Genomic DNA, 27,419 nt, shown 5'->3' on the forward strand with positions numbered 1-27,419 from the left:
AATGAAGTTTCAATATATCAATTAATTAATTATTCACTTTGGTTTTTTTTCGTCTCCTAAAGTAATGTAAATATTTCCGACGGTACCTGAAGGTCTCAGGTCTGAGCAGCAGACGCAGTGCGCGTCATCGTGATTTGAATGAACGGACCAATCAGCGGCCTCGTCAGACGGGCGCCCGCTGGGTTTCCGGCTCTCTCGTCCAATCACAGCGCGGCTCCGTTGTTTGCTCTGCTTTTTGAACTGAGCTGTAACAGCAGACAGACACCGCCTCTCCGGCTCGCTGTGCTACTCTATGAAGTAGTTCACTAGCTGTCAACTAAACTACAACAAACCAATTATTTGGACTATTTGTGCGCATAAAGGGCAACATGCGTTGACTACAGACTTCGGATGGAGAGATGTTGCAGTTGTTCTGAGTGTTTTGGACCGAAGAGGAACTCTTTATAGTGTTGTTGACCTGCTAGCTCCGCAGCTAGCAACGTTAGCTAGAGAGCTTATTGAACTGAGCTAGCTCGGCAGCTAGTTTAGTTTAGCTCCGCTTCTCTGTTACCTCCTTTATCTGAGGTGACGAACCAGCCTCAGAAACAAGGTCAGTAAGTTCGGTTTACTTTGAGTTTGTGTTTATTGTGCTGTTGGAAACGCACTATAATGTAACTGTTAGCTAACTGCTAACTTCTGGTGACGTAAAGCAGAGGGAATGTGGTGTCGTTACCTGTGGCGTTGAAATAGAGTTAGTTAGTTAATAACCTCTAATAAGTCAATACACTATCTTATACAGAGCATGTCTTAAGACACACACAAGAGACAAGTAACGTTAACTGCTGTTGGTATCAATAAACTGTCTGATGTTAACCTGATTAGTGGGTTTACTTTGGGTGAAAAGGTGTTCGTTCATTGCCTGTTTTTACAACAATACTTTTTGTCATCTGTTTTAGTCATAACTTAAATAAACCCCATAAATATGAGTGTTTTTGTCAGCACTGAGATTTACTGTACTTCAGTGGAGGCTGGCCCATAGAGGCAGAGGAGGTTGCTCCTATATTAGGTATTTATGAGGAAGAATCCAGGCCTTCTTCCACCCTCTTGCCTCTCAGAAATAGTGAATAAGGCAAAGGAAGTGTCCTTCAAAATTATTCATAAATATTACCCTGTCAATCACTACATGCAGAAATAATAAAAAAAAGGACAAAGACCTTCGATCACATCTTTAAAGACATTATTATGGGGAAATGTGGTGTTTGGTTTCTTCAAAAAAAACAACAACATTATTTTCTCGTAATAAATTTGATATGTTTTCTTTTAATCTTTTATTTATAAATATAAATTTAACAATAAATATCTTATTTTGTTGTTTTGTTGAAGAATGTTGAGCGATATGTGAAACCACTTTCTAATTTGACTAAGAAAAAGGCTATTAAGACACTCAGTATATGTAGGTTTTAATAATTTTTGTTTAGTGTGACATACCCCTGGGTCTTTTGTTATTGTTATACTGAATGTACATTACGTACAAAACATGTCTTAAGAAACACAAGAGAGACGAAAGTAATGTTAACTGCTGTTGGTATCCATAAACCGTCTGATGTTAACCTGATTAGTGTGTTTAGTTTGGGGAAAAGGTGTTCGTTCATTGCTTGTTTTACGTTTTTTCAACAATACTTTTTGTAATCTGTTTTAGCCATAACTTAAAAAAAATATATATAAATGAGTGTTTTTGTCAACACTGATATTTACTGTACTTCAGTGGAGGCTGGTCCATAGAGGGAGAGGAGGTTTGCTCCTCTATCTTTGAGAGGCAAGAGGGTGGAAGAAGGTCTGGATTCTTCCTCATAAATACATAATAGTGAATAAGGCAAAGGAAGTGTCATTAAAAATGATTCATAAATATGACCCTGCCAATCACTACACACAGAAATAATAATAAACAAGACATAAAGACCTTTGCAGATTTAATCATATCTTTAAAGACATTATTATGGAGAAATGTGTTCTTCAGAAACCCCAAAACATTATTTTCTCATGATAAATTTGATATGTTTTCTTTTAATCTTTTATTTATAAATATAAATTTAACAATAAATATCTTATTTTGTTGAAGAATGTTGAGCAATATGTCAAACCACTTTCTAATTTGACTAAGAAAAAGGCTGTTAAGGCACTCAAATTCAGATAAACTTTATTGGCATGAATGTTCAGGTTACATTATTGCCAAAGCTAAATTACATATTAATGAATAATTACATTTCACAAGAAATAATCACAATCACAATATACCAAATACATTTTAAATATACATTCTTTTACAGATGTAGTTAATCAGAAACATGTTCGGAGCTTGTAGCACCTCTTATTGTATGGCAACAGTCAACATATTTTGCTGCTAATATTGCACATTAATTTTTCTCCCCACATGAGTATGGTATTTTCTGAGGATCAGGGAGATGGATGAACTCAGGACTCTCAATATATGTAGGTTTTAATATTTTTTGTTTAGTGTGACATACCCCTGGCTCTTTTGTTATTGTTATACTGAATGTGAATTATGTTCTTTTGTTTAATAAAGAAAGAAAGTAGATTTAAGTAGCCAACTAGTGTAAAATAACATGACGCCGTGGGTTGGTTTTCCTCCTGTCCCTCCTCAATGTTTTGAGTCACCAGCTGCCACTGATGTACTTACACAACTTATCTGCATTGACAAGTACTTTTGATTAAGTCCAGGTCTGATGTTGTACGGCTTCTGTTATGTAAAAGTTTCTGTATAAACTTTTTTATCCACATTGCCTAGTTCACAAATCCGTTGCTTTCTCTCCAGGCTGAATTGTCAGTTAGGCAGTATTTGTGTTTCAAGTCATGCCAAGCTGTGTCTCTTGCCTTTTAGTTTGACAGTTGTCACCCTTCTTCTCCTTTTCTTCCTTGCTGCTGTACTCTCTCTCTCTCTCTCTCTCCTCTCTGCCGTGCCGTGTTCTCCCTCTGTGTCTCTCTGTTCATTCCCTGTAACTTTTGATAGTTTGGACAGTTTGGTGCCTCCATAAGTTCCTGGCATGGCTGACAGCAGCATAGTGACTTTAGGGACAGCTCGGAGTCTGTTGGTGGATACTTCGTTCTACGATTCGAGGATCGCCGAAACCACCAAGGACCATGTATTTCTGGGCATGGCATGTGGAGACGGGGAAGGTCAGTCTGCATGGGTTACCATTTTTTTTCTTCTGATCCTCCTCCACCTTTCTCTATCTCTAAACACATACCTTCAATTTCACATAGATAATACCCAATAGTGTGTAAAAATCAGGATTTCCGCATATGTGTGCAAGCCAAAAAGCTAGTTCTTTAACAGAAAGACAAATACAGCAATGTTACAGAATCCAAAAATCTGTGGAGAAACAGAGTAGCAAAACCGGATATAGTCATTGGCAGAGTAAACTATTCCTTGACTACATTCCTGCCCAGACCTAACTACGCTCTGTGTGTGTGTCATTTTGGCTGGAGTTTGTAGATGCAGCAGTTTGTGATGCTTTTGATTTGCATTATGCTGAGGGTTATGAATAATGTGAACACCAGCACTAGCTGAGTCACAGTTTGGAAATAATCGAAGGGGTTAGTTCAGATTTTTTCAAGTCGGGTTGTATGTATACTCCTGCGTTCTGCGAGGTAAAATTACTGTTTTTGTGAATGTAGTCTGGTGACTTTGACGGCTTTGGTTCCCTGATGGAAAGGGCTGTCTGATGGCGTCCCCTAAAAAAATCATTATCAGTTTAAAGGGACTGTTTGTAACTTCTTACACGTATAAATCACCCAGGTCGGTGTCCCATGCGTACTCGCGTGTGGCTACGCTGTTCAGACAAGACTAATTATATATCTTTGAAGCCCGTCTTGCAAAACAGTGTTGGTCGCGGTCGTAGTATGGGGGGGTGACCGTAGCTTTGGTCTCCAGGGCCGGAGTCTGTGCTGTACTCTGCTCCTCTGCTCCGCTGCCTACTTGCCTTCAGTGATGGGGCTCCGCAGCAAGAAATGTTATCGTCTCCGAACTGGTGCCTGTGTCTCCCTCCGGCCGCAGTCGGGAGGCTGAAGCATGAAAAGCCAACACTAGGATCAGCATTGATTCATAGAGACCTCCGTCTGGTCAGCTAACATTACTGCCAAGCAGCTGAAATATAGAGTGATATTGTGGTTTTAGCTGACGTGTGTCGACTCACTGTTTTGAGTGATGCTCGTTCATGTCTATTTAGAGCGAGCAAATGCGAGCCCGACGCTGACTTTTGTAGACTTAAACGGCCACAGGTGTCGCTGTTAACAAGCATTTCTGATTCATACAAACAGTCCCTTTAAGTGTACGCTATATTTAGAATATTTTCTCCGCTTTACCTTGCCATCAGACAGCCCTTTCCGAACTGACGCCGTTTTATTGCTGTCTTCAAGGCCACCAGACTACATTCACAAAAACAGTCATTTTACCTCGCAGATCACGGGAGTTGCTGGTCTACTAAAACATACATACTTTGACCAAAACCCGATACCGAATTTTGGACATTATCAGACACATTACTGATAGCTACTGAAATCGCTGAAATCCACAAACTGTTTGATGAGTGCTGTTTTTTTTGGGGGGGGTTTCTGCAGTCTCTAAATCTTCTGCAGCCTACAAACTGTAGTTTTTCTGTTGTGTTAGAGCTCTGCAGACAACTGTTAAGATACGTAGTATCGTTGTTACCAGCGGAGAGAAAAAAAGAATCCCAGATCCTGCTTTTGATTTCGATAGTCAAAATCGGAAGCCAATTCCGATCGATTTCCAAATTAAAATTGAATCTATTAAACATACTATCAATTTATGTTTACTGTTTGTTATTGATGTTGAATCTTGCTAGCATTACGTTAGCTTTCTGGCTCGTAGCTGAGCCAAAGGGTTCTATGAGCTGAGCCGACTAGAAATATCTCCTGTTGCCAAGGTCCGTCCTATTTACTGGTGCAGTGCACAACGTTTCCATTGCATAAGAACCTTATATATCGTAAGGTAATGATTTTTCCAGGTATTGGCAAACCCCTCGGGGTTACCAGGGAAGTTGAGTGAATGTTGTTTGAAAAACTTCATATTTTTGTTGCAAAATGTGTGAAAATATAACTTAATGGTCTGAAAATGTTCTCTTTGGTAAGTGACCATGGTGTAAGCGGAATAATGCCCCTCGAGGTGTCCAAAATCAGGAATTATTGGACTTTGTGGAGGACAGTTGTCTCCATAAAGTCCATTAATTCCTGGTAATGGCCACCTCGTCGGGCATTATGGCTTACATATAAGTGTATTGTCTGGCTGTAACCCCTGGCTGTCAGTCAAAATGAGGAAAAACTTACATCACCTCCCAGAGACGACCTACTCTTTAATCTCTCTCCCCAATTCTTCTTTGTGTGTGTCTCATTCCCCTTTCCCTTTTCCACCTTGTTCACTCTGCCTCTCTGTTGCTCTTCATCTCTCTCAGATATGCTGCCAAAAGTGGAGACACGGGTTGTTCTTGTGGGAGCGGCGGGCAGAAATGGAGCGCTGGTCAAAGCACTGCAGGTACATCACTCCTCTATTAATCCTGAAGGTCCACTGGCTTCTATTAACGTGGCAGGCCTCAAAGATCTGAGCTTTTGTCAACATCACTGCTGTTCTCCGTTTGATAAGTAGGACACGGACACTCTGTTTTGAAGGACGATCTTGATGCTTCTGGGTTAAAACTGTCAATAGATTAGAACTTTTTCTGAGTGTTCATTGTTTTCAGCGTTTCCCCCCAGCAGTTGTCTCAGGTGGGAAATGCATCTGAAGAGTGCAAAATGTGATACGAAAATCCCTCGTGGTTGTCGATTAGGATGTTTTCACCTAACATCATAGACATGGATTGAGAGAGATAGATTGCATGTTTAAGATGTCTGCAGTGTATCTGGCTGTGACCAAGTCTAGCAATCGTTTTTGCCATGAAATCACATATTGTGACGAACGTAATCGGATATGAGCTTATACAAATTTAACAGCACGGATCTAAAACATTAAAACACTGAAGATAATTACTAGTACTGCAATGATTAGTCAACACATCAGTTAACAGAAAAATTTACAACTCATTTAACAGTCGGTTGATTTTTTCGTGTCATTGGTCGATTACCTAAAGTAACCCAAAAAATTATTCACCTATGTATCCCAATTTTTAAATCCTTTTTTTAATGGCAGAATCAATATATTTGCTTCATTTGAGTCTTTGCAGAGGTAGTAGGAAGTTACCGCTTTTATTGTTGTAGTCTTGAGTAACGTTCAACAATACATTTGTGAATCCTTCTCTGTGCATTCATTAATATTTAGACTGATCTGACTCCGTATTGAGGTGCTTCGCTAAGTTAACATAAATTGAAGCATAAGCTCAACTAGAACTATACTAAAAAAAAAAACATATGACATAACATAATAACATATGTCTCAAGTCCCTGATTATCAGCTCTTACTTGAAAGATAAGTTTTTCCACTCAAAAAGTGCAGTATTTGGAGGAATACGGTTGGATTTCTGTGCCACTGTGTTATTTCAAAAAAAATTATAACTATAAAACACATTACAGGGATTGTGCTGCTAGAATTACTGTGTTGCTTAAGTGTCGGCGAGAAGGAATATTATAGCGCTGCTCAAGTAACGTTACGTTAATCATGTGCCGAAATCCAGCGTCCTCCACAACTGCATAAAGCTGCATATCTTTCACTATAAACCTCCCCAATGCTGTAGTTATGTTTTTTTTCCCTGTCTGAATCTACATGTAGAGGCTGTCTAAATGCTGCGGGGAGAAGGAGTTGCTCTTTCCTACCCGACTCTCTCCTCCTTACGCTATCAACAGACAACAACTGATGTCTTCATAAACGACACACGTGTTGCACAGTGCTTACACAGTGCTTACACAGTCGCCGTTTTATCCACCACTTTCTTTCCGTCATTTTCATAGGTAACACTAAATCCGTAATGCTCCCAGAGCGAAACAATGATGGTGGATCCTCTAACTGTACTTTATCGTGTCCACTCGCCATTTCCTAAACTGACTGACAGCCGCACTCTGCACTTCATCCGTGCCAACTGAGAAGTAGGATGGGTCACGCTTCATCAACGCGTCATATCTTTGGGGTACAACAAATGCGCAGCAAAAATCTGGTCTGCACTCACCGAAATAGAGCCAATAGAAACGCAAGGCCGCAGCTTCAGTTACACTGCGCATGTGTTATACCCCATACCTCAAGACCCATGTCGAACAGTGTCCCAGCCTCCTTCAATAGGCCTTGATTTTTAGTGCGACAATAAACGGGAGCCTAACTCTACATGAAATAAAATACACTCTCGGCCTCATAACTTATATCAAATGAACCCAACAATGCATACACGCCCCGAACCGTGACTAGGGAACCGAACGGTTCGGATTTTTACTACCTGAACCGTTCCGTCCCTAATATGTATGTGTATATATATATATATATATGTATGTACTGTATATGTACATATATAAGTATATATCCTTCATTGAACACCACTGATTGCACTTGCAGGGAGAAAGGCAGGATATTTCCCCAAATAATGAATCTGGGAAATTGTGTTTGGTTCAACATCTTCTTGTTTTTATAGCTGCTGCATGCAGAGTGGCATACCTCTCTCTGAGTGGCTCGGTTAATAGCCACTTACATTTACTTACAATTTTGTACTTGGAGACTTGTTTTGTCTACAAAAGACACAGCTTTACTTTTTAATTCAGTAATATTGTTAAGATGTGTGTTAGTGACACATACACACACACATGCACGCACACACGCCTGCCATGCCTGCCTGCCTGCCTGCCTGTCTGTAGAGATAAAACATGGTAATACAGGAGTCTGGTTGTAATAATAGTCAGTACGCAGAGCCTTCACAACCTACAGTATTAAAGTGTAGCTTCTGCAATGAGTTGACTTGTGATTTTTGTCAACAGCTGCTGACTGTGGCGGGTGTGTTTACATCCCAGCCATTCTCTGCTCCCCGACTACCATATCAACCTAACAGAGATTATCAGCTCACTACACAACTCCTCTAAACTCAGAGGGCTTTTTCATGAAGTGTCTGTGTGTGCTTGAGAGGCAAAAGAAAATGATCTCATCCAGTTTGCTTACACTCTTTGACAAGGAGGAAATGAGATGAATGAGGGTATTAATTAATCTAATTATAAGCAGGACACCAACACAACACTGTGAAAATGGAAATCTGACCTCTGGTTGACATCTGTTATCTAGTGGGAGGAATTTAATTCCATTTCCATCTCAGAAGAAACAGGATCTGGCATTTGACACAACAATTTAAGCAGAGTGATCTTCCAGAGCTTTCAATCAAACCACGCAATCTCCATCAGTAGATGGAGTTGCCCGTTTGTCATGAAGTTATAGATGTTAAAATTTCCATTTTTTCGGACAACTTGAAGGACTTCTCATCATGCTGGCTTAATGGTGTATTATGCACATGTACACGTTCATATTTTTTTATTTTAAGGGTGTATTAAAAAATGTTAACATGCTTTAATGAAGTCAATAAGTCACACGTGCCAAACTCAAGACCCGCGGGTCAAATCGGGCCCTTCGCAAATTTTGATCTGGCCCACATATCAATTTAGATTATCTATACATTTTGGACCGCCTAGTTGTGGTCTGCACAGCAACGCGTGCCCTGTACACCAAACACACAGGCGTGCCTCCACTGCCTGCGAGCTAGTTATTACCTGCACCCCCTGGTTATGAAAACCAATATGCATTAGTCGACCACCCGAACCCGACCTGCAAACCTCCAACTTTATGCACTATAGCAGCACAATAAATGTCAGGACAGACAGACTGTATGCGTGTGACAATGGTGAACACGAAGCTACCAGCAGAGCTACAGATGCTAATGTAGCACAAACACACACACACTGTTTGTCGGGAAATCGCTATCGTTAAGCCGGGCAGACACACAGCTGACAACCTGCTAAACTAAACTAAATGTGCGGTGGAGACTTTTTTTTGGGAAAGTGGCTGCATGTCTGCGACACTACACAAAGCATCGTGGCTGCTAAGTTAATGCTCCCGGACGGGTGAACTGGGGACTCGGTTGTCTGTTGTGCTCATACACTGCACCTGGCGCACCGCTACATGCGAGGCAAAAATCTTGTCGGTTAACGGTTAATAATCGGTTAACGAGGGTCGGTTATCGGTTAAGAACATTTTTCAAAATTAGTATCCCTACTCTTGGACTTGTTATAACTACAAAAACATTCAGTCTACTCGCTGTTGTATAGTGGTGTTACAGAATGGAGCTTCTTCCCTCACAAAGGAATCTTTGGTTGAGCACAGACACCGGCTACAGAGAGCACTTTAACCAGAAACAGACAGGTTTCATTTGGGTCTGTTTACTCATGGAATTCACATTAATTAGTGACTGCTCGATACACCCATTTTACCTGGTGAAAGTGAGGGTCTAATTTTTGGTTCTGTAGCAATAAAACGTTAGGTTTGTGAACTACACCGTCTATATTTCTTTGTGTCTGTGATTCAGTACACAGCTTTGGTCAGACGGTCCATGCACCTTTGAGTCATTCTGTTTCTGTCCCAAAAGTGGCCTTGCTTTTGAAACTATTGCTGCCCAGGGAGTGATCATCCCTCTGTTGTTTAAGTCGGCAAGGCCAAGTGAGACCAAGGTGCAGTTTAGTTTTCTGTCTCAAACTGAAGTGTCCTTTTTACTTAATGCAGTGAGTCAAACGGAGAAGCTGATAGGGACAGTATTTCCTTTCATTGTGGCCATGTTGACAGACTATTTTGTAATATTTTGTTCAGTAGTTCAGCACTGAGTTCACGTAAAAGTAGAGGCTTATTTTCATTGCCAATGACAAATTAAAAACACTGATTTTATATTGCACTTCAATGTGCACTTACTTACACATACTTACGTATATTTGGTGACCTCTTTTTGCCTTGGTGTACTTACTGTTTTATATAGGTCTTAGAAATTGTCACTTATTCAGACAACATTCAGAGAAATCACTTCTCAATTCAAGTTTCAGGCGGTTGGATCATCTTTAGTCTCTGCAATGTGATATATATCCAAGTACATTCACAATTTTTATATTCGGAAGTTTGCCACTCCTCCTTGGCTCAACTAGCGAGAGGGGGAGATAGAACGCCGTTAGTGGGAACAAAGCAGTGAATCAGAGAAATTAAAAATCTTTTTTTTCGTGTTTCATGGCGGTTACTTTCTAAAACACACAACTAACTCCACAACCCTGCGGGAACGTGCCGAGTTGCCAGATTTTTAATGAATGTGGCCAAAAGGTAGACTGTCCTCTCTGCTCGGTGTGTGTGTGCCTCGGTCAAACTGACACACCGATAGCAGCAGACAGCAGAGGAGAGAGAGAGAGGAACAAGGGGTACTCACAGCGATGTAGCAAACCCGTTTTCATCCGTCAAACACATCTGCACAAGCATCTAAAGGGGGACTTGTGCCCATCGATGTATAGCCTAATGCTTGTGCCTCTGTATTTGACCACCTGAACGGGCTGCACACTTTGCACTCTGTTATTGGCTGCTTGGGGTTACACCCCCACGTGGGGCCTAAAGGCTATTTGCAGATGCCCAGAAGAGTCCAGAGTAAAGCAAAATAATAAGAAAAGAGAAAATACATATAGATATAGAAGAGGGCTGCCACACACTTCTCTTAATACATCCACGCTCCCTCTCTTCAGTCACTCTATAGCTCGCTCCACCATCGCTGCTCTCTCTCTCTCCTCCTTGGCTCAGCCAACTTTGAATGTTTACAACACCACCGACAACTGTCACATATTATACCTTTTAAAAGCGAAAGCAAGTATTGTAAAGTGGTAAAGTACAGTAATTAATAGCATCACTACAGGGCTCTTATACCGTGAAACAACTACTAGCATATGACGCACATGTAATGATAGCAGCTACTGGCTAAAGGCACCAATACAACGCGGTATAACAACTTTTTAAGTTCATAGCACGTCACACTGTACGACATGGATTTTATTAAGACTGGGTTCGTCAACAGTATTAGACTGTATGATATTCAATTTGAGGCGTGCTCAATTGTGTGATGAATGCATGGCAGGAAAAAAGTCGGACTATATGAAATGCTGCTTCTGCAAAGTGAGTTTGAGTGTGTTTTTAGCAGTAGATTTATGCTAGCTCCCCAGTGTACTATGTGTCACATGAGGTCTTATTCTAATTGGTTGGAGGGTAGACGTGGGTTTTAGCAGTAGTCACACTGAAGGGTTTTGGTCCTAAATTTCTGACACTGTCCGAATTTTGACGCCGGGCCAGCGTTACCAGATGTACGATAATTATTGTATTTGTACGTTAATTTGGCCCTCTGTACGATCAGTAATGCTTAAAGTGTCATAATGTTCAATAGTTTGACCATTTTGTGATGCTCAGGCTTACAATTAGTAGTTGGTTTTAGTCAAAATATGTATCCTAGATTTTGTTTACGCATCTCTTCTCATGTGACCTCTTTCCAGCCAATCAGGTGTAAGTAGACTATTACAAAAATGATCAGACTCCAGACAGACTATATCAAGACTCCACCATTATTCTTTTACAATTGGACTTTTAGTCCAAATCCAAATTTGTATGTTTTTTCCTGCTTTTTTTTTTTTTTTTTTTTTTTACCATGTGAGCAGACAGACACCTTGCAAGTTAGGACTGGATCTCACCAGGGGGTGTTTCCGGTTGAAAATCTCTGAATTTTTCAGAAAGGCGCTGGTGTTGTCACTGTGCTCCCCAGCACCCTGCCAGAAAAAAAACACTACTGTATATGGACACTCAAGAGTCTAAAAGCAGTACCGCTGCTGTGAGCCCAACAGCCGAGCAGAAGCAGCGTCACACGCCGTGCAGATGGACTGACTGAGCTTGTATAGACTACAAGAGAAACTTACTCCAGCCCCACTCCCTCAGTCTCTCTACATCCACACACAAGCAGCAGCAAGGGTTGGTGTGGTCATGATGATTAGATTTTTTTTCCCCTTTCAGAAAGAAGACAAAAAAAAATCCTGGCTAAAGAACCGAAGGAAACCCTGGATTAATGTTATACTTAGTTTTTTAACCAAACAAAAATGTACCTTATCAGGCTGTTGAAACATACGGCATATAACATCCTGTCTAAATGTGTGCATGGGGGATATTTATGTGCGTGTTTGTGTTCGCTCCAGTGAGCAGCAGCAGCATAGTTTTCTGTCTTCGAGTAGCGCCATGTGAAGGTGATTTGGAGGCGTGGCGGCAGACTTAAGTGCTGCAAGAATGACTTCCTTCCCAGATCTCCAGAGCCCTGTCACTTCTGAAGGCTCCCTGCTTAAATCACCCATTTCTCCCTGCCAATCTGCAGCACAGCCACATCCAAAGACATCTGCCGACAGCTCCATCAGAGTTCTCCCAATTGCCTGCCTGACCGCCCGCCGCCATTGCTCATGCAACCCAAAGAAAAAGATGCCCCCCCGCCATTTCTTCACGTCCCCTTCCCTTTTCTATCCCCGTCTTTTCCTGCCTCCCCTCCTCCCGAGGGCTTTGAACCTTTATATTAATTTTTTAGAGAAATTTCTTCTCCTCCCCCTGCGACGCTTCATATTTGTTTGAAGTCGCTGTCTTTAGATTTACAAGGACACGGACCCCGCCCCATCTCCTTCCTGAATCCCTAAACCCAGCCATCCTCTCTTTTGTCCTCATATGTGGTAATTTGTATGAATCTGGCTTTCTCTTTCACTCTTTCTTTGTTTATCAATCTCTCTCAGCCTTCTGTCCTTCTCTTTTTTTTCTCTCTTCTGCTCTCCTCCTTTCAAATGCCAGTGTTTGACATCCACTTCCTGCTGGTTGGTTTTTACAGGCCATCAGAGTAATGGAGGTACCGGTGGTAAAGATAAGAGAAGGCGAGGCGGCTGCCGAGGAGAAAATGATGATAAAATCTATAGTCAATATGGTACAGTACAGTGTCTGCCGCTCTGGGTGACTTGTCTGACACTTTGATGGGAACTGGGAGGGGAAGTGCCGCATGAGTCTTTAATTCACACTGGGTGCTCACTCAATCATTGTGCATGGCCAACTCACTGATGGTGAATTGATTTGTGGGTGAATATTTAAATAAATGTGATGTAATACTTGATTTCTGGATCGCTCTCTTAACGGAGATTTGCACTCAAATGTCAATGCAAGTTTCTAGGCTCAGGAGTAATATGAAAGCCATTTAAAAAGCTTTGTGTTTAGCTCCATGGCATTTGAAAATGGGCAATTTCCAGCCGTTAAAGTTGCAAGCAGTCCCGTGAAAATCTGTTTGCACACAAAAGATTTCATTAGACTTAAATCAATAGCAATTCACCTGAAGCTGTGATTTTTGAGTGTCCTCTCCTGTTAAAGAAATGTTTCTTTTGCCTTTTTTTTGCAAAGCATGTAAATTAGCTTTCTCTCTGAGGGTTGAGATGAGAAGATTGATAACAATCTCATGTCTTTACAGAGCTAGAGTCAGGATGTGGTTTTAGTGGTAACAATTTATCCCTCTGACCCGCAGCGTCTGCCAGATACGGTCGGGGAGTTTTGGCATGGCTCTAGACTCTTAGTCTTAGATAACAACACATAACATGTTGACTTGTGATCTGTAGAAGTGTTGGTAGGTCGAGCCAGGCAAGCTGCTTCAGGTCTTGCGCTAAGCTAGGGTATGACATTGGTATTAAATCTGCTCATCTCACCTTTTTAGAAAGAATGCAAATATGTGTATTTCCCTAAATGTTAAACTATTCACACAGGTGTCTAAAGCAATGCGGATCCTAACATTGTAATAACAAGTGTAATTCTAACTGTGTGTCACTCCGCCGATGCCTCTTCACTTTGTCCTGTCACCTACTGGAACTTGTAATATTGTTTTACGGGGCAGGTTTACAGGTAGCACGAGTAATTTCACAGCTCTGCCCATAAGCAGCCTGACAGTTTGCTCTCTGTTACAGAAGCCATTGATTCAAACAATTCTATTCTGATTCAGAGTAACACAGGCTGTCCTCTGAGAGGGCAGAATTGATTGTTTTCATGCAGCACTGGGCATACTTTCTGTACGGCACCGAGAGAGAGAGAGTATGATTGTGTCTACTGAATGTGTAAGAGTGAATGATGCAGTCCTTTCTACACCTGTTTTTTTTTTTGATAGATTGAAGAGCTCCCCTGACCTTGGTACATTGACAGGAAGAACAAAAATAACAAATGAAAATCTTAATTAAAATATATTTTTGAAAAACAGCACATTGGCACCAGACTCTCTCATTTGAGTCAGTCTTGGTTTGATTGTGGCTTCTTGTGAAGTGGTTTACTTACTGCTTTACATTTCAGTGAGGTCAGTATTAAAACAAATATTTGGTCTCAAAATGAAAGTTTAGTGATTCCATATTTTTCTCATTTCATAATTAATATATTATCCAACAGCGTCACTAACGAGGCTAACTAACCTCTCTGGTAATCTGCTGATTAATTGTCTGTCTTCTGAATGTTACATTTCCTTTACCGGTCCGTCACGCGCCGCTCCATTCACTCATAGTCTTGTGGTTCTTCCCATTCAGGACATCAACACCCCGTGCATAATGACAGACAACGTCCAGGAGTTTGGAGACGGAGAGAACACCGATTTCGAGACCGTGTTCGTCCTCGCAGACTTTGATACTCCCGACTACAGCTACCTCTACAAACGCGACAATCGCATTGTCGGGCCTCCCGTTGTCCTGCACTGTGCTGCGAAAGAGGAAGTAAGTTATTGTTTCACAACATATGCATTTTAATCTCTGGGGGGGGCAGGAAATGTGTCACGGACTAGATTCAGACATGATATAATCAAGAAGTAATTGAATTCATTGGAATATATCTCAAATACAGCATTTCTCCACCTTGGTCTAAAGCAGGGGTGTCAAACTCATTTTACTTTATGGGTCACAATTTGGCAGTCCAATTTGATCTCAAGTGGGCCAGACCAGCAAAACGATTGCATAATAACCTATAAATAACAAAACCTCCCTTCCTGTTAGTGGAAAGAGGTACATTCTGAAAACGTTCACTATTAATGAAAAGTCCATTTACAAAATAGACGATGAACAACCTGAGATGTCTCACCGATCTCTCGGTTACGACTAAAAAACAGACTACTGTTTCCTCAATCCTTCCATTTATCTTCTCTGTTGTCAGTTTTCCTGACAAGTTCTTGTATTTTTTTCGCCACGATAATTCAGACGGTGGCGCCGAATATTATATTCCTAGAGCACTGAAAGGTGCTGAACACACCAAGCACACCGGCTTCCCATTTACCTCTGTGAGGAAACAGGAACTGGTCCATTTTTTCTTGGAAAACCCGACACTGTCCACTTTTCTCCTTTTTGACAAAGACATTTTCCACCGGCGGCTCCTGCATGAACAGTATCTTGACGGTGTTGTGTCACGTAGCCTATACATAAGCATCTATAATAGTGCATCCAGCATAGGGCCTGCTACTGTTATCAGGACAGCGCAACCCCCAAATAGGAATAGCAGTGTATTTTATTGAAAAATTGGAATTAATAACTTTGCAAAGTCATCCAGTGGGCCAGATTGGGCCCTTTGGCGTTCCGGTTCTGGCCCCCGGGCCATATGTTTGACACCACTTGGTCTAAAGCGCGGCTTCTTAAACCTTTTCAACCCTGAAATTCAAATAAAGAACTTACAGCTTCACTCTGAAATTCTCACTCAGAGCGATATGTTGTCTGTTTGTCATGTGGGGGGTGGGCTGAGGTCCACCAGAGACAAATCTGAGATCCTTGATTTGAGAAAGCGAGATGCAAAAAAAAAAAAATATATCATGGCTTTGAAGAGGATGATGAACAGGAGCTGCAGCTCCCTGCTATGCTGTCTGTCTGACAGAGGCTTCACATAGGATGCTAGTGTCGAACATGAACAATATGCCCCGACCGTGGCCTCTATCAACAAGACAGAGGCGCTCCGCACGTTTGTCAGATGAAGACGGCACACACGTACACGACGCTGGTTTTGACTGCATTGCAGAGCATCGTAAAGATGTATATCTCGTGATAACAGGAGAAATGGTCTCCTAAAACCAGGTATTATTCGAATCATCCATTGATAAAAAACGTAATGGTAAAACTGTAGTGTTTCCCCTGTCTTACTGGGATACAGGCTATACGTGTAGTACGAACTGAAGATGTGATGCAACAACTTTCTTTGATCATGAAGCCTGATGTTACTCTACAATTGTCCGGTTTATCACTGAAGTTTATGAACTACACTGCAGACTGCATTCTCTACTAACGGTGACAAACGGTGACTCATAAACTGCGCTGCATTTTTATGAACTATAATAATCTGGTCATGGGTCACAGCTCTCGCCCGCGTCGAGATATTGTCTCACACCCCCCTTCCTCTTATTACAGTTCTCATAAAACTGAAGTTACATTCTTTTGTGATTTTTTTTTTTTTTTTTTTTTTTTTTTTTTTTTTTTTTTTTTTTGCTTTTGTAGTGCACTGATTTCAGATTTTTCGCTTCCCCACAGCCTCTACAGTTTTCATGTCGTCCTCTCTACTCCACCACAATGCTTACCCTGTCGCTGTGTTTCACCGGCTTCAGGAACAAAGAGGAGATGGTGAGTATATTAACTTAACATTATGCAACTAACTTTTTTTTTATGCCTCCGCAACAGCCGTGACCGGAGGCATCATGTTTTCAGGTTGTCCGTCGGTCCGTACAATTCTTGTGAACGTCTCATGAACACCTTGAGGGAATTTCTTTGAAATTGGCACAAACGTCCACTCAAGGATGAAGAATTGTCCTTGAGGCCTGGTATACATGGTCCTCAGAGGAGAACCAGCAAGCGCACCACTGTGGCTTACATCGTCAGACGGGGCGGAGTTCGGTCTGCTGCTCTGTTGGGGTCAGCGGAGAACCTGTGGTTGTGGGCCTCAGAGCACCTGTTGTCTCTGAAGGCTCTCCACAACCTGGACTGGAGAACAGGAGGGCCGACCTCATGTCAAGAAGCGTGCCTCTGCCGGACGATTGTGATCTGTTTGCCACCGACTCAACACCCTCGACGTGTTTGCTCATGCGCCATGGCCAAGAAAGCTGCTTTACGCCTTTCCGCCGCTCCGTCTCATCCCTCCCCAACTGGAGAGAGTGAGGCGGGAGCAGTTGTCAGTCATTCTGACAGCACCAGGTCGTTGCTCGGTGCCATGGTACGCAGAACTGACTCGGATGTTGGCGGCCCAGCCTTGGACCATCCACCAGTTCTGGGGGGGTTCCTGTCTCAGGAGGCGGGGGGCAATAGGCGTGATGCCCACGCTGTGCCATCCTCTCCAGGCTTGGCTCCTGAGAGGGACAGGCTGAGGAGGGCTGGACTGTCTGTACAGGTTGCGCAGACTATCCAAGTGGCAAGAGCGGGATCAACCACTGCCAGTTACAAGGCGAAGTGGTTAGTGTTCCAACGTTGGTGCAAGAAAAGGAAGCTAGATCCCCTGTCCTGTGCAGTCGGGTCTATTTTCTCCTTTTTACAGTGTCTGATGGATAGAGGGCTGTCTCGTGCCACTATTAAAGTGTATGCTGCAGCCATTTCTTCCTGCCATGAGGGTTCTGGCGACAGACCGGTCTTTGGCCACCCCTCTCATGAGGCAACGACCAGTGGTGCACGCCTCCTCCTTGCAGTGGGAACTGCCATTGGTACTCGAGGCTTTGGTTAAGGACCCCTTTGAGCCTCTAGAGTGTTCCTCTTTAAAGGCGTTGCCATTCAAGACAGCTTGGATTGACCTCAGCTAAGACTAACCGCACTGTCGTACCCCAGTTGCTTGATGCTTCAGGGTGACCGCAGCAGGGCTACTCTCAGACCAAACCCCTCCTTTGTTCCTAAGAACTTAAGGAGTTTTTTCAGGTCGAGGGTTATACAACCCGATTCTTTTTTGTCCTCCACCCAATGCGGGAGACAGGAAGGCAAAGTTGCATCTGCTATGCCCCGTGTGTTTCTGTGATGGTGTGGCTGGTATAGCCCTTTCCAAGAAACGGCTGGCGGGCTTGCTTTGTGAGTGCATCTCCCAAGCCTATAGCCGGGCGGGAAGAGACCCTCCCACTGTGGTCCGTGCATACTCAACACGCAGCACTGCGGTGTCTGCGGCCTTGTTCAGTGGGGTGAGTGTAGAGGACATACTGTATGTACGGCGGCGCCATGGTCGACGCCTTGCCCGTTCGTACGGTTTTACCTCTTGGACATGTCGGGCTCCTCTTCAGGGTCTGTGCTCGCTGAAACGACACAGAACTGGTGAAAAAAGGTGAGGCGTGTGTGTTGGTTGTGTTGCATCTGACCCCCTCTGGGCATGATACACCTACTGTACATGTTCCCGTGTCTCTTGACCCGGGGAATGTGGTTTTCAGGGCTGTTCGTTTTTTACCCTGCCGGGTTAGACCATGGCTTTACCCAGAACAGTTGGGTATTATCTGAGGTGGCTGGGGCCCCCTACTTCTCCGCTGCGGCGGCCTAGGTTATAAAGAAGTAGTTTGGCTGGGGTGTTTAATCCTTAGCCGGTCTGGATCGGTGTGGTTAGGTTGACGGGGTGTACATTGGGCTCCACCCTGTACCCATCGAGTCCAGTAGAGAGCCTGTGTGAGTTAGAACGAAGGTTACGATATTGTAACCCTAGTTCTATAAGCACAGGCGAAGCCCTCTACCAGGGAGGCTCTACCGCTCCTGTAGCGCTCGCCGAAGAGGGCGTGGGATGCCGGGTAGCGCTGGACGCCGCCTTATATACTCTGGTAATGCACGTATCTGGTAGGCACGTCCTGATTGGCCGGCCATGTTTATGCAAATCTCAGTGGGCAAAAGCATGCGTGTGATTGGAGGAGAGTATTACCCATAGAGTCCGGGAGATAGAACTTGGGTTACAATATTGTAACCTTCGTATCTGATACATTTTGGTCGGGCTATAGTCATAATGTTCCTGCACATCATGTTTCTCTGCTTATTTGTGTATAATGTTACTGTAACACATTTCCACCCAATGCCTGGTATACATGGTATTTGGAAATCAATAGTCTCAGGTATGCAGAGTGAAAACTATCTGGACAAAAAGATTAATAGCAATACAAAAAAAGCCAGTGGCATAGCAAAATGTCTGGCATGTTCCACCTAGGTATTTATTTTCTCTGTTTGTGCTTAGCTTGTGCTTTTTTTTTTTTTTTTTTTTTCCTTGTAGAAGAACTTGGTGAATCTGGTTCATCATATGGGTGGGACCATCCGGAAAGACTTCAGCACCAAGGTTACTCATCTCATCGCCTACTCCACACATGGAGAGAAATACAGGGTTTGTCCATGCTTTCTTTTTTTATTTACTCTGATCTTACTATCTTTTTATTCAGTGTGTGTCTGACATTAATGCTACTGTGCAGTCGGGCTAAGTAATATTGTTAAAAATGTATATGTACTGTTTAAACTTGGCAATATACAATGTTCATACTGTAAGATAAAAAAATTAAAATTTCAAGAATGTTTAGACAAATTAAGAAATAACTAACTAAAAGACAAATATTAGAGCATATAAAGATAATGATAATATTGTTTTTCTGTTCCAGGTTCACTCTTGTTTTACCTCGTTTTTTTTTTTCAATCTTGTGATGTATGTAGCGGGAAAAACTTTACAAAAAAATTCCAAAAATGAAGCAGTCTATAGCTGATTATTTTAGAAATCAAAATAAGGAGAGAGAGGAGGAGGAGGCTGGTGGGGGAGCAGTGGGCTACCTCCGGGTCTGAGAAGTGAAGCCAATGCTGAAGTGCCTTAAACCTGCATTCTCTCTGCCAGCCAGCAGGGGGCGACTCCTCTGGTTGTATAGAAGTCTATGAGAAAATGAGCCTACTTCTCACTTGATTTATTACCTCAGTAAACATTGTAAACATGAGTTCATGGTCTCAATCGCTAGTTTCAAGTCTTCTTCAATACAGCATGAAGTTCACCCACACCCTCCGGTTCTCCCCCCCAGGTTAACACTGTTAGCGCTGGCTCAGCCGTCGCCACGTTGAGAGCCGTGTGGAGGCAGTCCCTCTGCTCTTGAATATCGAATTTGCCTTTAATTAACCTTTAAGTCCCAGTTGAATCCTTTTTAAACAATACACCCAGATGGGTGGATGAACAGACTGACACGTCATTCTCTTGGTTTCTCTGGGATTAACAGATGCTTGATCCTTTACTTCTTTCAATCATCTCTGGCAATGATTTCCTATTTAATGATTTTTTTTTTCTTTCTCTCTCCCTCATCTTAGTTATTACCTTCACTTTTTTCACCTTACCTTACCTTTTCCTCCTGAAAGTCTTGTGTAGGGTGTATTTGGTTCTAGCACAACAAAACAAAACGCAGTAAGAAGTTGAGTCACTTGCGTGACAGGCAGTCAAGACTGCTTTCCATTTGAAAGTGTGTTGCTAAACGAAAGGGGGAAAAAAGGAACTGTTTCAACCAATGGAGCCTCTCATACTTGTTTTTATATTGCGCCTGAAGTGAAAACTGTATGTACCTGTCGAATTTGTATCGTGATTTTGATTCCGGCGATCAGGAGTAATGAAAACAGACTGTGAGGATTGACAGTGGAGCGATTTGAAGATATTATAATTATTATAAAGTTGTATTTACTCATTTGTGTTTTGTTTTCCTCCTCTCTCTCTTTACTCTCTGTCTTATTGTGCCCTATCTCTCAGCTGGCAGTGTGCATGGGGACGCCCATTCTCACTCCACCATGGATCCATAAGGCCTGGGAGAGAAGAGATGAAGTGTAAGTTGAAGGAAAGAAGGAAGCTTATGTACCATTCAAAGCTGCTCTCCTTTATGACAGTGCCTCTGCATATGTGAGTAAGAATCAGTGTGTGTGCGAGGAATTTCGACGTCGAGGTTGGCAATGAAATTATCATTAGTTAATAATTATTATTAATTGTTATTTTGAGCCATTGCTGACCATCACTTTCAGTGGTCCGGCAGGCCAAAGTGAACATTGGCTGTTGTCTGCTTTATGTTCTCTTTTTGCAAGCCTATATCTGCACTCAGCGAAAGATCGTTTGTGACAGATTGTTTTCTGTAACATCGCTGTGCAACCATGAGTATATTCTGCTGCTTTGTAAATATACTGTTAGTAAAAGAAACTTGGATTGGGCTCAATTTTGGCACTACTCAGGAGGCGATACAAAGTGTTTAAAGGTCCCATATTGTAAAAAGTGGAATTTTCAGGTCTTTAACATTATAAAGCAGGTTTAAGTGCTATATAAATACTCTTAAACTATCAAAACGCAAACAGCCCGTATTCAGAAATTGTGCATTTGAAACAAGCCGTTAGGATTTCTGTCCATTTGTGATTTCACAGATATACAATATATAGACCATTACACAGTTTTAAATGTAAACATTCTAAATGTGTCCCAGTTTATTTCCTGTTGCAGTGTATGTGAATGTCATCAGCTGACAGGAAGGACACATGGACCCAAACTGTTACCTAGCAATGCAATTCCATTGAAATGTACTAAAACGGAGTGTTTCAGACAGAGGGTAAATACAGGCATATTCAGGCAGACAGTACGAGGAAAAAAATTTTTTTTTTTTAGCATTACAGCATGTAAACATGTTCTAGTAGAAACACAAAATACAAGAATGAACCTGAAAATGAGCACGATATGGGACCTTTAAGGTACTTTCAAGGTTACTACAGTACAGTACAGAACAGTACAGTTACCACCCTTTTACAACTACTTTTGTCCAACAAATACAACGAGAGAAGGAGAATGGAGAACACTTGTTGGATAAACAAAATTGTTGCACACTATTATTAGTTTACACATATGGTACTGTATGTTTTCTTTAATTTTCCCTTTTTACTCCCTTCATGATAATTATTACAAACTAGGTTTTCTGTTTAATGATACATCGACATAAAGCGATTACATAAAACCTAAATTACTCTAGTGTGAGGGACAGTTTCTCAGTGCATGTTTACAATATATGCTTGATCTAAACGGTATGCTTTCACATGAGAACAAAAAAATATTTTCCCTTTTTTTCTGAGATTATTATCTAAGGAATTGACCCGTCGCGAAGTAGCATCAACCAGCTTTGACCACGGTCCGACAACTATACGGCTCTGCTCCAAAGACGCTAATGCATTTCCGATTTTCCTCATTTTCTGACTGGTTTTGTTGTTTTTGAGCTAGTCGTGGTTAAACGTTGCGTAGTAGTGATATGTACGTTACCCGGAGAGGTTGGAAGCAGATATACTTTTTCTAAAACGTCACGTTTTGACGTAAAAACCTGTGGAGCTAACATTAGCAGAATGTGCTTTTGTTTTTTAATGATTATAACAGTTAATTAAGACCTACCCGGCTTTACAGGAACAGTGTTGTCCTTATCTTCTGTCTCGATTGCCAGAAAGTTTACTAATCTGGCAGGCGTTCGGGTGGTCCGGGATCAGACCCCTGGCGCTGGGTTTTGCAATTCGAGTTGCTACAGCCGCTAACTAGGCAACGCTGAGCTCCGTCTCCAGAGCCGTGCACTCTCCTCCCGGCGAAGTAGGCTAGAATTTTTTCTTTTCATTAAAACTTTTCTCAGAATTCTGAGATAATTATCTTGTTAATACAAAACAACAGGGCAAATATTTATTTCTCAATGGAATGCATTGTGCTTCCGTAGATCTACTAGCAGATCCTATTAAAATAGAACAGTTACAGAATCAAGTCTGTGTACTTGACAGTTTTAAGACCTCGAACATTCACCAGTGTTTTTGTGTGTGTGTGTGAAACAATTGCACTTAAAGTACTATAATTGCAGGAATGATTACATGGTAGATTTGATACTGACCTTGTTTCTCCCACCTTCGTGTGTTAAGGTACTTTCATGCAGGAGAAGAGGAGTTTCGAACAGAGTTCAAAGTGCCTCCATTCCAGGACTGCATCCTCAGTTTTTTGGGTTTCTCAGATGAAGAGAAGGCCAATATGGAGGAGAGGACTATCAAACACGGTTAGTGCTTCACCACACGGGGATCAGTCATAGTATTTTTTTACATGTAGTTTTTTTGTTGTTTTTATGCAGACAGACATTATTCACTGTGCTTACACTTTACTGTACACTTTATGAAAATAGCAAAAAAAAGTACACCACCTTCAAAGCTCTTTGGATTAGGGCTGTACCAAATAGTTTTAGGACATTTTTCAAACATTTTTCTGACTTTTCTTTGGACATTTTTCAGACTTTTTCTTTTTCAGACATTTTCAGACCTTTTTTTTCCTGAACATTTTTCTGACTTTTTTTTTTCCGGACATTTTACAGACTTTTTTGACAAATTGAGGATTTTATTCGAGGATTTTTTCTTCTTTTTTTGGGGTGATGTCATCATATTATGACGACTTAACATTCATAAAACCTCAATAGCAGCTTTGAATGTTAAAAAAATATGACATTCGGTACAGTCCTAGTATGGATATGGAGCACTGTTCTTGCTAGAGCGGACTGTTTCATCATGTTGGGAAATCCAAAACTTAATGGACCTGTTGCCCCTAGTTACGATTGCTAAGCTATGAGGGTTTAGTGAATGGTCAGTTCTGATTCAAGACATTCACACCTACATTAAGATTAGTAAAGCGGATCCATTTAAAAGAAGGTCTTTGTGTATATATGTGTGTGTGTATGTATATATTTTCATCATATTCTTCTTTTTCGGTGTCTAAGGTGGGAGTTCTCGTGAGGTTGGAGATGAGAGGTGTACACACATGGTGGTGGAGGAAAACTCAGTAAAGGAGCTGCCATTTCCTCCCTCCAAGAAACTCTATGTGGTCAAACAAGAGGTAGGTTGTTTTTTGTTTCTGTGCTGTTTTCCTAACACAAACAAGTTTGACCCCTCTGATACTAGTCCAGCACTATCTTGAACATAACAGAATTATGGGTATAAGTTTTTTGTTACAGGAAGATACAGACATAACAAGGACGAGGGGAAAATAATGAATCCTCTCAGTCTTCCTAAACCGATTGCCAAATGATCAGGATTGCTTTTTGATGAAACTTCAATAGATCCAGTCTCCACTCTCCCTCTCTCTCTCTCTGTCTGTGCTGTCAGAGAGAGAGGGATCAATAATAGATTTCTCCATTCCAGTTGATGAACAATTTGAGCCGAGGTAGAGTGGTGGTTTAGGTGTAGTTATAACCCCACGATCAATACGGCCTTTTTCTTTGCTCTGCCAGTTTTATTGTTTTTCAAAAGAAAGTCTGTTATTCTCGTATCAGAAATCTGTTTTTCTACCATCCTCTGTCCTAACCCAGGGGTCAGTAAAAAACAGTTCTCTCTCCTCTGTGATAGTGGTTCTGGGGCAGCATTCAAATGGACGCTCGGGCCGGAGAATCCATGTACCTCTACGAGAAGGTGAGTGTATTATGGGTAATGTTAATGTGTGTGTATTAACTCAGGAGTTCTTAGCCTTCTGTAACTTGAGGCCCACGTCTGATTGTTAAAATCATTTTGAGGACCAAATAAATGACGAGCTGGGCTATAAATATGTGTTATGACCCACATAAATATTCAGCTTACCCTCACCCGTCACTGCCTGCCATTATGAATCCAAACTATTCAGGGTCATATTTCCTCACCACATCACTTTGGAGCTATTACTGGTGCAGGGTTGTCTCCAACATCACTTTTCGTTTACTTTGCGTAACTTTGAAGTGTTATTTAGCCTCCTTCCCGGAAAGCTAGCATGGCATGGTTGGGACCAATGGATTCCTTAGGATTTTTGGTTTCATATCATTCCAGTATCCTTCCTCTAGCTTTAAAACCCACTACAACCTCTGAAAAACAGAATAGCGGCCGTTGGATTTTGAGGAGGTTAATTTAACCATTTGTCAGTACCTCCGCAGCCCACTAGGCAATGCTCTGAGGGCCCAACAGTGGGCCCCGGCTCAGTGGTTGAGAATATCTGTATTAATTCAAGCCAAATGTATATACATTCCCCTAAAGGATACTGCACACAAGACAAAGAATAAGTATAAGAATTATATACCAACAGTATAAAGGCATTGAATTAACCTTGTCTATAAATCTCTTTGTCACATCAGTTTTTTTTTTAATACCAACCATTTATTTTGATGTAGCGGCCCATACCCGTCTCACTACTTTTAATTTCTGTTACTGTAGAGTTTTATCATTCATTTGAAACCAAACAAAGGACCCCTATCCAGGCTCCTCCAGTATCCCCACAGGAGGGCTATTTCATTGCCAGGGTTCTTTGTAACCCTTTTTTCAATTTCAAAGTTAAAAATGGTGCGTGCCCTGCACTCGGTGAAACACGAGAGCAGAGGATATTAATGATTGTGTAAAGTTATAGCTGCACCGCTGCAGAATGAGTAGAGGGGGAAACACTGAGCCAACTCTTTACATGGCTAATGAAAATGATTATTCCACTAATATCTGTTTACATGCTGCCGTGCAGCACTCTGATTAATGTAACTGATGGAGGACTTGTTGGACTGTACGAACACAGCCTCCCTCTTTCAATCCTTTGACCGCCTTCTTTAAAAGGTCGGCGTTGTGATATTTTGCGTATATTCCTGAAAAAAAATTGTTGATATCAAAGTCTTTCATAATGTTTAACAGTAGGAGTGTTTCTCCTTCTCTTCTTTTGGGCATGCATCCCTGCTCACTGTCGGCTAGTCGGTTTGTGTCCAACACACAGAGCTGACTGTAAACAGGAAAGAGGTCGTGTGTCACAAACTGCGGCAAAAACCCTTATTGAAACTCATATTGCGAATGCTCTGTATACATGTCCAAAGAATGCTCCTAAAACCAGAATAATATCAGCATATCACACATGTCTTAATCTGAAAATGCTCCATTCAGAATAATCCAAATGGGATATGCTGTTTATAGGACCCGTATCAGATTCACATGCTGTTGGATAATCTGAAAAGCATTTCATTTGAAGCATACTGCCGCCTTGACCTGTGACCATCTCACTCACTCGCACTAGCACTCTCAATACTTCTGCAGCTTTAAACTGAATCTTTGTATTTCTGGAGTTCATTTGCACTTTTACATTCACAGTATTACGCTCCGATATTACCGATTGCTGTCCTACAAGAGTCCACGAGGGGAACCTCTTTATCGTGAAGGAAATGCAGTATGCATGTCACGGAGATTAAAGATACTTTGTTAGTGGTGCTTTTTTTGGCAATACAAATTGGCCAAAGCAACAAGGTTTAGTCAGTGGATCAGTTTGAATTTTTTTTCAAGTGAGGAATAGTACAAGAAAACCCCGTAAACAACCACAGTGAACCGTTGATGGATGAAGAGCCGGAGGCTAAAGGCTCTCTACTGAGCCACCCCGTCCTGTGGAAAACCGTTCGCACCGTACAACATGTGCTTGTGTTTGCTCACAGCTCGGCTTAGTTATCTCAGCCGTGTGGAAAAACTGCCATTGGATCTTTTTAGAGGTGTTACCAAGGTCAGTCTCACCAAAGGAAGTTTCAAAGTGGGTTTATCAAGTTACCACGCCCTTAAAATAAGTTCGACACTGGGTTACACAGTGCAATTGAGATCCATTTTAGCCAGAACCACCGCTAGGGCTGCCCCCTCTTAGTTGATGAGTCCACTAATCGGTCATTTTGGTCTTAGTCGACTAAGATTTCTTTAGTCCGTTAGTTGTTTTTTATGCTTTTTTCATGCTCAATGACTTATTTCCAAGAAACTTCTGAGCACATCTCTGGTAAACACCAGTTTTAGAGTGGTGCTTTTGTGTGATTCTTTGTAGAGAAACTTTGTCGATTAAATTTACTAATACAACTTAGAATTTCTTTGGTTGAGGACACAGCATTGTACAACCAGGAATCGAGATTTACACAAAAAAGAAGAAGACAGTATGACATTTTGGATGGGCCCACCTCACTGTTCAACAGATAATTGCAAAAGTTTTTTTTTTGCTTCACGGTGTTATCACAGTTTGCGTGCAGCTTGCTGTCACATTGCTATCTTTTTTTTTTTTTTTACCTATCTTGTATTCATCTTGTCCTCATATATTTTTCTTTTTGTCCCCCTGTACTTCAGAACGACAGCCCGGCCATGAAGAAGGCTGTGTCCCTCCTGTCCCTCACCACCCCCAACAGTAACCGTAAGCGTCGGCATCTGAGGGACACGCTGGCGCAGCTCACCAAGGAGACGGAGATCTCTCCCTTCCCTCCGCCACGCAAAAGGCTGTCGGCAGAGCCCTCCATGTCGATTGGTTCTCTGCTGGACATCTCTAATACCCCTGAGACATGCAAGGCCTTTGCAGGTAAGAGAAAAATAATGGAGGACTGGAAAACACCTGCTTGATCCAGCATGAAAACCCTTTTTATTTCTCTGGTTGACAGTTC

The 27,419-nt window shown here is 41.9% G+C and overlaps 1 protein-coding gene across 5 annotated transcripts in view; it reads left to right on the forward strand.

Annotated features, from left to right (window-relative positions):
• Window positions 1–216: 216 nt before the first annotated feature.
• Window positions 217–27,419, forward strand: part of ect2 (epithelial cell transforming 2) — a 56,035-nt gene continuing 28,832 nt past the window's right edge. For 2 of the 5 annotated variants that reach the window (XM_037770430.1, XM_037770429.1), the window contains exons 1-12: window positions 218–589; window positions 3,008–3,174; window positions 5,469–5,548; window positions 12,888–12,980; window positions 14,602–14,784; window positions 16,573–16,662; window positions 19,253–19,360; window positions 20,744–20,817; window positions 22,912–23,042; window positions 23,751–23,866; window positions 24,376–24,438; window positions 27,112–27,337. In XM_037770430.1, coding sequence (XP_037626358.1) covers window positions 3,042–3,174; window positions 5,469–5,548; window positions 12,888–12,980; window positions 14,602–14,784; window positions 16,573–16,662; window positions 19,253–19,360; window positions 20,744–20,817; window positions 22,912–23,042; window positions 23,751–23,866; window positions 24,376–24,438; window positions 27,112–27,337 — 1,297 coding nt within the window. In that variant the 5' untranslated portion in view covers window positions 218–589; window positions 3,008–3,041. Of the gene's footprint in view, window positions 590–3,007; window positions 3,175–5,468; window positions 5,549–12,887; window positions 12,981–14,601; window positions 14,785–16,572; window positions 16,663–19,252; window positions 19,361–20,743; window positions 20,818–22,911; window positions 23,043–23,750; window positions 23,867–24,375; window positions 24,439–27,111; window positions 27,338–27,419 lie in introns of all 5 variants that reach the window. The other 3 variants (XM_037770427.1, XM_037770428.1, XM_037770431.1) reach the window with 3 other exon arrangements.

The sequence above is a fragment of the Sebastes umbrosus genome, chromosome 5 (genome assembly GCF_015220745.1).
Source record: "Sebastes umbrosus isolate fSebUmb1 chromosome 5, fSebUmb1.pri, whole genome shotgun sequence".
In the NCBI taxonomy this organism is placed as follows: domain Eukaryota; kingdom Metazoa; phylum Chordata; class Actinopteri; order Perciformes; family Sebastidae; genus Sebastes; species Sebastes umbrosus.